This window comes from Rutidosis leptorrhynchoides, chromosome 8, assembly GCF_046630445.1.
Source record: "Rutidosis leptorrhynchoides isolate AG116_Rl617_1_P2 chromosome 8, CSIRO_AGI_Rlap_v1, whole genome shotgun sequence".
Taxonomy (NCBI): Eukaryota; Viridiplantae; Streptophyta; class Magnoliopsida; order Asterales; family Asteraceae; genus Rutidosis; species Rutidosis leptorrhynchoides.
The window spans coordinates 188,011,799-188,025,742 of NC_092340.1; the positions used below are offsets into that span (position 1 = coordinate 188,011,799).

At 38.3% G+C, this 13,944-nt stretch overlaps 1 protein-coding gene across 1 annotated transcript in view; it reads left to right on the top strand.

Annotated features, from left to right (window-relative positions):
• Nucleotides 1-13,259, top strand: part of LOC139863092 (potassium channel SKOR-like) — a 50,481-nt gene extending 37,222 nt beyond the window's left edge. Inside the window, exons 2-12 of the mRNA XM_071851735.1 lie at nucleotides 8,700-8,924; nucleotides 9,025-9,088; nucleotides 9,366-9,705; nucleotides 9,811-10,106; nucleotides 10,203-10,382; nucleotides 10,480-10,701; nucleotides 10,778-10,966; nucleotides 11,052-11,127; nucleotides 11,229-11,523; nucleotides 12,148-12,269; nucleotides 12,852-13,259. Of these exons, the coding sequence (XP_071707836.1) occupies nucleotides 8,700-8,924; nucleotides 9,025-9,088; nucleotides 9,366-9,705; nucleotides 9,811-10,106; nucleotides 10,203-10,382; nucleotides 10,480-10,701; nucleotides 10,778-10,966; nucleotides 11,052-11,127; nucleotides 11,229-11,523; nucleotides 12,148-12,269; nucleotides 12,852-13,099 (2,257 nt within the window). The 3' untranslated portion in view covers nucleotides 13,100-13,259. The remainder of the gene's footprint in view (nucleotides 1-8,699; nucleotides 8,925-9,024; nucleotides 9,089-9,365; nucleotides 9,706-9,810; nucleotides 10,107-10,202; nucleotides 10,383-10,479; nucleotides 10,702-10,777; nucleotides 10,967-11,051; nucleotides 11,128-11,228; nucleotides 11,524-12,147; nucleotides 12,270-12,851) is intronic.
• The last annotated feature ends 685 nt before the right edge of the window (nucleotides 13,260-13,944 follow it).

Below are 13,944 nucleotides of genomic sequence, written 5' to 3' on the forward strand. Positions count from 1 at the left end.
CCCATTTCAAGGTCAACACACCCATTTGGGTCATCCATGCCCAATTAACACCCATTTACATATCATTGAAGTGTTCTAGTACTTTAACTAACTAATTAGGTTCATAAACATAAATTAACACTTTGAAAACCCTAATTAGTTACCTTTGAGTCTACATGACCCAAATTCACCCAAAACCCCCAAATTACTAGCAAGTGAGTTTTGTGTGCATCACTAACCCAAACCCTAACCCTTAATGCAATTAAAGTAAGAATCTAGGTTTTAGGACTTACCAACACAATCACTACGTAGCTAGCGACTAGATGAACGACTTTAAAACACGCACCTAGATCCGATTCAACCTCCTTCTTCTTTTAATGGAGCTTTCTCACTCTTGAAGTGCACTCTCTCTCTAAAATTGAAGTGGAGAAGATATGGTGGTTGTGAATGGAGTAATGAAGCTCCCAAAACTGATCTAAGGCATTTAATTCGGCCCTTAAGTGTTTTTACCAAAATACCCTCAAAATATCTAATTTAAAAAGAAAGGGCAATCTGTCGCAGGCAAGTGGCGCGGCGCGCCAGAAGGCTGCGCGGCGCGCAATATCACCAGGCCAGATTCTGACTTCTTTTTAAATGTACAACAAGAACCCCACTTCAAGTAGCTTATTTACACATGTGTACACAACAAATATTCGGGTCTTACAACTCTCCCCCACTTAGATTAGATCACGTCCTCGTGATCCGCACCAAAACTAGAAGTTAAACATTTCTACCTTGAACATTTCCGTCTCCAATGCGGAATTGCACATGTAGCAATCACCCATCCGGGTTCTCATTTCCATTCGATCAAAATTCTCACCACTCACTCGGAAGTATACCGTGGAAACACCATAATATTTTTTTTTTCCAAAAGCCTTATCATTTTATCATAACAACGATATCGGGTAATCAACCCGACAAAACAACCACAACTGCTTGCTCCTACGCCGAGTATCCAAACTAGTACCCTACACTCCACAATCGTCCTAAAAGTAGTACAATCCATCGACAATCATTGTCGTCACGTCTAACAATCGTGGAATATTCGGGAATCATCCCGACACTTTTCGAAAATCTCTCGTATCCCTCTATCGGGAACTTCGCCATACCGTCTCACGTTGCTAACTACCTTCGCAATTAACCCCAAAGTCCAACTTGGGACTTTTTCGAAGACCATCGAAGCTTTCCTTTCCTAAATGAGCGACACCCGTTCGCTCATCACGTCTACTAGATAGGAACTTTTCCGCATTCTCCGGCGTTGGTCATACTAAATAATCCTTCCAAGGACTCGCTATAAGATATTCGAACCTCGGTCTTTCAAATCATTTGAGTGTCAACGCTCGCTAAACATCACACTATACCACCGTTGTAAATTCGAGTTTCTCACCGGTAATCAAAATCAAAGCAGTCACATCATCGGGGTCAAAAGTTACACTAGTAGGTATAAGGAGGCACCTGACGTTGTGTTATCCAACTCCGATTACTAACACCGAGTCTCCCAGACTCGACCCTTACGGGGTCTACTCCTGATGTCACACGTCACCTAACTACACGCGGTCACACAAATCTAACGAACCTTACGGCTCGACACCCATGACTTCCTAGCGGCACCTGCTAGTCACTATCCACCTAGGCCGCATAGCTAGTCTACTTATATTCTATCTCAACACTAAGGAGGCGCTTGGAACACCAAGGCTTACACCTTTCCAACTTGGTCCTAACCATTAACCCGGTTACCTACATACATAAGGATAGTTAACCACCAAGACTCTACTCGCACACGAACGCGATTAACGGAAATGCCTCTAGAACGGCACACCGCGTACACCCCCAAAATCATAAAAGAAAAGAGTGGCCGTCAAGAGCGTACAACACTCGCCACACAATCACAAAACCGCCATTGAAATTGAATCGTCAATTAATCATTAATTCGAAGATTATTCCAATAACTAAATACACACTTGCACGCATTCCGAAACGTGCAATACACACAACATCCGAAGTCTATAATGATCACTTAGAATACGCGAAGTCGTCACGTATTCTTCCAACTTCTCTAGGCAATCATTCTCTAAGAGTCAACATTAATAACCAAATTGTCACCCGCAATTTACTAAAGTCCACAATTCCGAGCACAAAGTTTGCTCAATCCCTTATATCGGGAAGAACTTAACCGATCTCGTGCCAAGATATCAATCCCCTAGCGTACCCTTACCAAGTACAATGCTAACAACCACCAAGTCTCAACCTAATGCCAACAACCCAAAAGATGAAGGCCAAGTAAAAATGAATCCTTATGGATAACACCTTCCACCTAACACCCCTCTTAGTACGCATACACGGCTAATACGCATCTACCACAAGTATTTGATCAGAACACTGCTATTGTATCACTAGTCACACAACATGGTCCTCATGACCGAACCACCGGCGTATACAACCAGTAGTTTTCAATACTAACAATAAGAAGGTTATTCAATACAAAACTCAAGGTGTACAAAAACGACTATCGTGATATATCTGTAGTGCGCAAAAACGGCTATTGCAACACTACCAACAATATGTGTGTGAAACACGGCTACCGCACTATTAATACCAATGTGTGAGTAAAACCGACTATTACTCACAACCATGTGCACAAAACGGCTATGTGCACAATTCCTACGGGCAATTAAAATCGTAAATATACAAGTAACGGTTCTTCCCGAGAGCCGCTTGCCATCCATCACAACCAAGGGTGGTAACGAAGAGTTAATCCTTCCGGATATCCCTCATCACCTATCACAGGTCAAACGCGGTCAACAGAGAGATGACCCCAAATAAACACATATATCTAATTTCCTCGTAGTACACAAAATGGCTATTTTGTAACTACTACCCAAAGTATACGACAACGAGGCATCGTACCCTTTCTCAAATCCCATTACGCTTCCTCGGTAGGAATATAAATCCTAATAAAGTCGACACAATTTCTTTGATGTAACACTACCAACTTCCCAACGTAGAACCTCGTTCCTAAATCAAATCGTCAAGATTATAAAGTCAAACGATTTCGCCATTTACCGTCGTACACGACCATACTTGGCGTCGGTCCCTCTTCCTGAATTCTCGAGAGCTAAATTCGATAATAATAAATACTAACGTCTACCGTCACCCGATTGCGCCACTAAAGTGATGACACAATGTCAACATAACACGTATCATTTTAGAACGAAATTACCGCTACCCGCAAGGTAGACTTTTCCAACTATCAAATCCTTTCTACCCGTTACCACTACGAAAGCATCCGGTCAACGATACACACATGCTCTCAAGGGTTTCACCCACTTCACTACAAACGCGAACACGCGCTCACAACCTAACGCCAAAGTTCGTTCTCATGGCTTAGTGGATTCATTTACCCTATCACTAAGAAATGCTTGATTGCACCAAGTCTTACGCCCTCGTCCGTCAATACAAATGTCATCATAGGGTGTTTCCATTAGGAATGTCACCCGCATCAATACTACGTATTACCACTATGCATTCGTCCCCAGGGCGCGTTTCCACGAGTCAATGACTCAGGCGCTACCTTGGTGCACTATCATCAAAACCATCAACAAATCGAATCTTCACCGAGTTCACTTGAGTCTAAATAGATCTCGAAGCAAAGTTTAAGTCCCTAATACAAACACGAATCCATCGGCACAAATAAACAATAATAAGGCATATTTGTACCAAAGACGAAAATACCTGAAACATCATCGTTGGACCCTTGCTCTCCACTGATCATCAGATAGTCACGCTCTAACCTCCTAACCTGATCTACAAACGATTCGGAACATTCTGACTTACGGTGTCCCTTCTTTTGGCAAATAAAGCACTTGATCGTGCTTAAAGGTACACTCGTACAATCCCGTGCAAAATGACCACGTCCTCCACACCGAAAGCACGTAGTTCCATAACCTGTCTTACTCCTCTTCTTCACTTTTTCAACACCTCCGGGCGTACTTCTCGCCCTTTTACTAGGAGCACCTCTTGATTCTAACTTTCTCTTACCCAAAGAGTGATCAGCAAATTTTGAAGCATGAGATTCAATCCCCATAGCTGCTCCTTCGTCACCGTCACCTTGAGGTTTAGGAAACCTCTTTTCTAACTCTTCCTTCACGACCTTAGGCACTCGGTCTCGAATCATCTCGGTCACTATTCCCTCGAACGACTCTTGGAGAACTTGCTTAACCTTGTTGGCGAAAATCAAGATATAGCGTTCAAACTCCGCCTCAATCCTTAATGTTAACTCATCCTTCCCCTCATGAATAGGCGCGTCCGTTCCGGTTCCATCTTCCGTCTTCATTCTAAAGAATGCATATAGATTAAACAACGAAACGAAAAGGAACGACATACATATACCACACTACTCCATCTCGCTCAACAATCGTCGTACATTACTTGTTTGACACGATTTGCGCCCGTAACAATGGTAGCTAATCATTGTTACGCGAGCACGTCGCATTAACTTGCTAGTACAACGTCCATCTCGCTCGATGCTCGCTAAACATACATAACAAATAGCGCATGATTAGTTACATAAACCTATGCACAAACCAATCCCGATCCGACCCAAAGTCCTACAAGTCCCGCATAAACGCGCACACAAAAAGTCTAAGTCTAGGCGCCTATCTCAAGTCACCTAAATCCCTTAGACCATGCTCTGATACCACTTGTAACAACCCAAACCAACACCCGACAAAACCTTGTGAAAATACGAAATAAAATAAAAAAAATTTCTGTTGCAGACCATCGGCGCGCCGCGCCATATGGCCCGCGCGCCGCGCCATATCTGGCTGTCCCCGGGACTTTTAACCGCGAAAAGATTGACTAGTTCCCGGCACTTTTAGACAAAACGCTTTTTACCATACAACCAAATATGTAAAACTAACATGTTTCAAACATAAAATTTAAGTTTTACAAGCGGGGCCCACATCGGCCGTTTTACGAGTTTAATACAATTTACGAGTTTCGACCACCAAAAAGTTTAAGTTCCAAACTACACAATGAGCATGGCGTTTGGGATTAAACTACCCAACTATCGGTCAAACTCCAAGAGCTACTAAAGCCAAAAGCGTCCCCTAGCATCAAGCGGGATCTTTAGTCCAAAACGATGCCCTTACCCTTGTCCAAAACCGAACCTATAAAATGGTAAACAACGAGAGGGTAAGCAAAGCTTAGTGAATGCAATAATTATACGAATACATATATAATTATACCTACTTGCATACACTTACACAACCGCAAACATGCTAGCAAACAACATTAGCTTATCGTCGCAATATCAAGCTATAATTCTCCCATACCACAAGCTAGCATAACAACCGCATATAAATATAACTCGAATAATATAATATGCTTACAACACAAATAACCATGGTTAACCAATAGTACAAGGGAACGGCGCTCGCGAAAACGCCATCGGTGTTCATAACATCCGTTAGGGCACTTAACACCTCGCACCACTAACCCCTAGTGTGGCACCTTAACACCTCGGCACTTCACCCCGAGTGGCATCTTAACACCTCGATGCTTCACTCATTATTTTACGGAGTGGTGTCTTAACACCTCGACACTACACTCCTAGGTGGCATCTTAACACCTCGATGCTACACCCGAGTGGCATCTTAACACCTCGATGCTACACTCTTCACGTGAAACGTGGTGTCTTAACACCTCGACACTACACCTTTCACGCTACAACAAATAGATACATTATATACATACGCATATAATCATTCCACTCACCTCAAAGTCTTGTGAAAAGATACCCGAGCTTGCGAAACCTCAAAGTAACGTACCTATCACATTATACATATTATCAAACGCAACTCAAGTCGGTCAACCAATTCTTTCACCCTTCCTAAGTCATTTTGACCCAAAGTGCAATTTCAACCCATTTGCACCCTTAACCCTACATTGGGTCAACACACACCAAAACCCTAATCATTCGTCAAGATGGGTTTAAAAACACATTTAGGTCACAAGGCTAACTCGTTTTCATAATTAATAGGCCACTTAGGTCATTAAAGACCCATTTGACCCATTTCAAGGTCAACACACCCATTTGGGTCATCCATGCCCAATTAACACCCATTTACATATCATTGAAGTGTTCTAGTACTTTAACTAACTAATTAGGTTCATAAACATAAATTAACACTTTGAAAACCCTAATTAGTTACCTTTGAGTCTACATGACCCAAATTCACCCAAAACCCCCAAATTACTAGCAAGTGGGTTTTGTGTGCATCACTAACCCAAACCCTAACCCTTAATGCAATTAAAGTAAGAATCTAGGTTTTAGGACTTACCAACACAATCACTACGTAGCTAGCGACTAGATGAACGACTTTAAAACACGCACCTAGACCCGATTCAACCCCCTTCTTCTTTTAATGGAGCTTTCTCACTCTTGAAGTGCACTCTCTCTCTAAAATTGAAGTGGAGAAGATTTGGTGGTTGTGAATGGAGTAATGAAGCTCCCAAAACTGATCTAAGGCATTTAATTCGGCCCTTAAGTGTTTTTACCAAAATACCCTCAAAATATCTAATTTAAAAAGAAAGGGCAATCTGTCGCAGGCAAGTGGCGCGGCGCGCCAGAAGGCTGCGCGGCGCGCAATATCACCAGGCCAGATTCTGACTTCTTTTTAAATGTACAACAAGAACCCCACTTCAAGTAGCTTATTTACACATGTGTACACAACAAATATTCGGGTCTTACATTATGTGTTTGTGAAATCCATCAATGGGTTTATGTTTAGAATGATCTACCGCAACTAAGGGTTTATGTTTAGAATGATCTACCGCAACTAACTGCAAATTCTTTATGAGTTTTGGTCTAGTTTTGAGGTGTTTCGATTTGCACCACCATAAGTGGCCATGGATGGAGATGAAGATGACCAGATTTTTCTTGTAGATGATGAAGATGACCGGTTTAGCAGGTAGCAGGTTACATTTTGTATACATCGATACAGTTTTTGAAAGTATGTGACCAACAATGGTTTTTTTTGGGTATATAGCCTATATTGGAAAAATGAAAAAGTATAGATGCTATATCCAAACTATGTTAAATACTCGATAGCAAGTACATTTTTTTTTTTTTTTTGAACTGCAAATTTATTAAACAAACTTACCCTCCCAGCAAGGAGCTAGGAAAAGCATAGAAAGGTACAAATTATAACGATTTAACAAGTCAATCGGTCCATCTTACATCTTTTTTGCCTCTATTAACTAACCAAATATAAGCAAAATGACAAATAGAATCAAAAATAGAATTTTTTAATTTTTTATAGCCCGAGAGTTGAAAATGTTGTTTCTGAATCTCCAAATATGCCAAACTAAACTAAAGAGGCTATGATCACGTGCAATCTTGTCTTCGTTTCTTCGCGAGCTCTCCAATGCTCGAACCAAGATACATAGTCGGCCCATTCTGAAAACATAGGCATATCTATGTCAACCCATACTCTTACTCTAGACCATAAATCTGCCGCCACACTGCATCGAAACATGACATGGTGTGAAGACTTGATACCGTAACCACATGACCCGCATACAATCTCGTGAATCTCTATGCATCTTCGAGACAAGTTGAGACGAGTAGCCGAGTAGGTAGTCTATTCATAGCCAACCTCCAAATAAAGACGTTTATCTTCCTCAGCAAGGGCGGATCTAGTTAATGGCCAGTGGTAGCACGGGCTACTACTGAAATACGCAGTGCAGTGGAAATTTTTCCGGGCTTTTAACTAGTGATATCATTGGATAGTGTAAATTTTTTTGTGTGACACAACTGGATAGTGTAAATTTTTTTGAGCTTTGAACTAGTGACACCAGTGACTACGATTCCTAGATCCGCCACTGTTCCTCGGCAACTTTTCCCATCTCGTGAAAGTTGAACCCGTAGACAAGCTCACGTTATCAATATGAATTCTAGAAGCACTGACCGAATACTTATGCTCATCGTCATCTAGCCAAATCCATTTATTAACAATATTGGACAAGTTTACCTGACCAATTTCATCGCACAAGGACTGTACCAAAGCCACGTTTGTAGGACCAATTTCTTCTCTACTCCAAGACCAATTCCAGCTTTCGTTTAACCTTCTGTCTGCGAGAGTGCAATCCGGATCTATGTCTAATCGAAAAAGTCGGCCATATCTCTCCTTCAAGGTCCCGTCTCCCCTCCAAATGTCTTTCCAAAATTTGATTGTACGACCGTCTCCCACTTTCATTCGTAGAACATTGTCAGGGAGTAAACCTTTATTTTTCACTTTCCTGAAACAAGTGAGCATGTTAGACCACAAACCGTTCGTAGCTAAATTCGAACCATCCAAACCTGCATTAGGTCCATGGATGGCTCGCAACACCGCAGCCCACTTATTTTCATTATTAGCACTAGCGAATCTCCAAATCCACTTGAACAATAGGCCATAGTACAGTAATCGAATTGGAAAAAGTTATTATAATTAGTACAGTTATTAATTGTTTCCGTATATTATAATGTAGATTGACCAACTTTAATACTTCCTCCGTTTGCAGCAAGTCATTTCATAGTAAACTATAATACTCTCTGCGTTTGCGGCAAGTTATTTCATAGTAAACTATTAAGTTGATTATTTCGAATGCAATAATAAAGAAATTGAAATATGATGCAGATGGTATCGCGCTTGGGAGAAATTCATATTATTATGGGCAATTTATTCTTCTTTTTTCACACCCATGGAATTTGGATTCTTCAGGGGATTGCCTAATCACCTCTATTTATTAGACATATTTAGTCAGGTCGCTTTCTTCGTCGACATTTTCCTTCAATTCTTTGTTGCTTATAGAGACAGTCAGACTTATAAGATGATCTTTAATCGACAACTCATCGCTATTCGGTCAGTATTTAGATTTTTATTTGGTGGACCAATTTCTTATAGTATAACTATGTCATCATAGAATATAATTAACCACAGTTTACTTTCTTAATACATACAGGTACTTAAAATCCCATTTCATCTTTGATTTACTTTCCTGCATGCCTTGGGATATCATTTACACGGTATTACTTTCCTAATCTCGTTACAAATGTTTAAAGGATCCAGTGTTACAGAACTCAAAATTACTTGTCGAGTAATTGGGTTTTGCAACTCGGGGTATACTCGGTCAACCTCGGTCAAATCTTAGTCATACTTGTCCAAAACTCAATTACTCGGAGAATCGGTCAAAATCGGGATTAATCGAAAAATCAGTCAAAATTGGTCAACACTCTGTCAAAATCAGTTTAAGTCAAACATAGTCAACATCCGAGTACTAACAATTTTTGTAACCTTGATCAGGCTTCTGGGAAAAAAGAAGAAGTGAGGTACCTTTTACTAATCAGATTGGTGCGAGCACGAAAGGTTCTAGAGTTTTTCTCCAAGTTGGAAAAAGACATTAGAGTCAAGTACTTGTTTTCAAGGATTATAAAACTTATTGCTGTCGAGCTTTATTGCACGCATACAGCCGCATGCATTTTCTATTATTTGGCAACAACTCTTCCACCTTCACATGAAGAATATACATGGATCGGTAGCCTAACACTTGGTGATTATAGTTACTCAAACTTTAGAGAGATCGATCTTTGGAAACGATATATAACTTCGTTATATTTCGCTATTGTTACTATGGCAACAGTCGGTAGGTTCCTTATTTTGACATTATAATCTTTTTTATTTAATTTTCTCTTTTGTATTACAAGAGTTATGATGACATATAATATGTGGAATTGTGATTGTTATACAGGTTATGGTGACATTCATGCGGTAAATTTGAGAGAGATGATATTTGTGATGGTTTATGTCTCGTTTGACATGGTTCTTGGTGCGTATTTGATTGGTAACATGACTGCTTTGATTGTGAAAGGATCAAAAACCGAAAGATACAGAGATAGAATGAAAGATCTTATTAAATATATGGATAGAAATAGATTAGGACGAGACATACGCAATCAAATTAAAGGTCACGTGCGGTTACAATATGATAGCAGTTATACTGATTCTGCTGTTATTCAAGACCTTCCTAGCTCTATCCGTGCTAAGGTACTCATTCATAACAACTTATGTTAATTTAACGTAAAGTCTAAACTTCGAGTATTTTAATTTTTTGATATTTATAAATGCGTTTATATCTTGCAGATATCTGAAAGTCTATACAAGTCATACATTGAAAAAGTGTCTCTTTTTAAGGGATGCTCTTTAGAGTTCATAAATCATATTGTAACTCGAGTGCATGAAGAGTTTTTTCTTCCTGGTGAAGTTATTATGGAACAAGGGGTCGTAGTTGATCAACTTTATTTCGTCTGTCACGGAAACCTGGTATAACTTCCAAGATTACAACAGTTTTTTTTTTTTTTTAACAAATTTTTTAATATTGAAGTATAATAAATATAAATTATATTTATATTTTGTTTAGGAAGAGGTTGTTGTATGCGAAGATGGAAGTGAAGAAATAGTATCGATATTAAAGACTTACGACTCATTTGGAGACATTTCCATTTTATGCAATATTTCTCAGCCGTACACAGTTCGAGTTCGTGACCTTAGTCGACTTTTACGGATTGATAAACAAGCTTTCTCTAACATCCTCGAGATATATTTTCACGATGGACGAAAAATTCTTAACAACCTACTAGAGGTGATAACTTAACATACTATATTAGTGGCTTATATAATCATTCAATCTTTATCTGGATACATATATATCGTTGCAGGGTAAAGAAAGTGATACTCGAATGAAGCATATGGTGACAGATATTTCAGTTCATATCGGAATGCAAGAAGCTGAAATCGCATTAAGGGTCAATAGTGCAGCTTGTAATGGTGATTTGTCTCAGCTAAATAGCTTAGTTCGAGCCGGTGCTGATCTAAACAAGAAAGACTATGATGGAAGATCACCATTGGTATGTTTTTTTATTGGAACACATTTTTAAATTTTATAATCAAATTTTTAATTCTAGCAACTAAAAAAGTTTGTTCTACCAACAGCATCTTGCTGCATCAAAAGGACATGAAGATATAACACGTTTTCTTATTCAAAATGGTGTAGAAGTTAACATTTTAGGTAAACTTCAATCATTCCAAACAAAGATTATGAATATTATGATGCTTAAACTTTTTCGTTATGTACGTCAGCTAATCTAGTTGATTGAATGTTACTGGTAGATAATTTTGGTAACACGCCGTTATTGGAAGCCCTCAAGAATGGATATGATAATATTGCTTCGTTAATAGTAAAGGCGGGCGGTTTATTGATGATGAATGATGCTGGAAGTTTCTTGTGTTCGTACGTCGCAAAAGGAGATATTGAATTTATCAGACGGATTCTTGCAAATGGGGTTGACCCGAATTCAAAAGACTACGATTTTAGAACACCGCTTCATGTAGCGACGTCACAGGGATCGTATGTTATTGCAAAGTTGCTTGTGGAAGCTGGAGCTAGTGTTCTATTGAAGGACAGGTAGATTTTAATGATTGTATCAACCTTATATACCGTTGTGGATTGAGGTTTTTGAATAAATGAAAAGGGACTACGATAATAGTATTCATGTTTTATCGAGTACAGATACTTCAAATTACATCAACCGTCCTTATGTCTTGAAAATTACATCAATCGCGATTTGTTAGTGCACGGCAGTCGTCTCGTGGTTTTCATGAAATTACATGAATCGTCCTTTAATTTTTTTTTAAAATTACTTAAAAGTGTACGCTGATTGTTCCTGACTTATTAAAAATGCGCGTTAATGGGAGGTACGATCAACGTGCATTTTTAAGTAAATCAGGGACCATCAACGTACACTTTTAGGTAAGTCAGTGACGATTGATGTAATTTTCAAATGATAAGGATGGTTTACGTCGATTGTTCCGGACTTATTAAAAATGCGCGTTAATAGGAGGAACGATCAACGTGCATTTTAAGTAAATCAGGAACCATCAACGTACACTTTAAAGTAAGTCATCGACGATTGGTGTAATTTTTAAATGATAAGGACGGTTGGTGTAATTTCTTTTAAAACACAAGGACTATCGTTATAATATACTCTACCATGCATAATGTAACATAGTTTATGATGTATATGTGCAGATGGGGTAACACTGCATTTGATGAAGCCAGATTATCTGGAAACAAGTTATTAATCGAACTGTTGGAAGAAACCAAATCTCATGAGTTGTCCGAATTCCCATCATCTTCTCAACAACCAACAGGTATTTATATTTATATTCAAAATTATTGACTACGAATTTCAAGTTAATCATCAGCTTTGCATAAATGCCCAAATATAATTGTAGGCATCAGTTTGGCCAAACTTAAGAAATGTGGTTTAGATTATATTTTCTGTAATAAAAACAGAGTTTGTGATCCTACACAATGAAAAAGTATTTGACGGTATTGAAATTATACACTAATAAATAAGATTGAAATTTTAAGAAAATAATTCAAAGATTGCTTTGATTGAGTTTAAGTTTCTAACTCACTCAAGTCAAACACTTCACGAAACTTGTTTTTCTGCAATCATATAAAAATATTATTCAAATAGACCGTAGGGTCATGTCAATCAGACGTTGGGGTCATCTTATCAATCAGACGTTGGGTATGAATCAGTTGTAACACTATTAGATTAATAGACATATCGTTTTCATCCTCGTAAAATTTTGGGAACTTTTTTCAATCTTATCATATTGCTAGAAACAATCAATAGTCATATATCGTTCCCATCGTCGATAAAGTTTGCCTACTTAATATGAAAACATGTAGCTTGATTAATGATTAATCTATTTGGCATTTAGTGACAAATAGAATGGCACGGAAGAAGTGTACCGTATACCCATTTCAGCCATGGGAACCAAAAGATCAAACAAAGTATGGAGTTGTATTGTGGGTTCCAGACACCATTAACGAGCTCATTAAAACAGCAGCAGATCATTTGAAGCAGGACCTTCATCCTACTACTTGTATCGTAACAGAAGATGCAGGTAAACTTGTTGATGTAGATATGATTACCGATGGACAAAAACTCTACTTATTCACTACTTAAACATGATTGTCTTCCGTCTTCATATATAGAGTTTCAAATCTTTCTACAATCTCCATTTTCTATTTCATGGTTTACATATTGAGTTGTGTTAAATTACCTAGATTTGTTAGTGTGCTATACAAATGAGTATACTACAATTTTACAGAGTGTATGTTATGTATCCACTGAAAACACATGTTACTCAGTGTCTCAATATATATATTTTTTGTAATATTATAAAATACTCTGATCAAGCTTTCTTAGACCCCGTATATATATATACTCTGATCAAGCTTTCTTGAATACTCTGATCAAGCTTTCTTGAATACTTGTTACCAGCCTTAATTTACTTGGACATTAATATACGTGTAATAAATTCACTTTACCACTTTTAATTTATGCTCCAATAAGATATAAGATAAGATTCTTATCTTTTAGCATCCATGACTCAACACAAATTCCCCACTAATTATCTTGATAGAATGATACTTATACTCTTGAAAGATAGGAGTAGTTAAAAATATATATTTATAGTGATAACTTCACTTGTCATAAAACCAGTAAGTAACAAAAGCACGAGTCTAAATGTTTTTACATATGCTTAAAAACTTGGTATTCAGAATTAAACTTATTGACTTACACATAACTTTTGATTTGATTTGCATATATACAATATATATCTTCTTTTAGTAACCTATCAAATGGCAATATCTTAAGAAAGAAAAGGGGATGCCAAATAACCATAGCGGAGGATGGACGTCAAATGGTTCCATATCTTCAAAACTCGACACTTCAAAGTTATTATTCCAATTACTAGAGTATCATTTTAGTATTTTACCCATAGTCACCCAACTTAGTCCAACTTA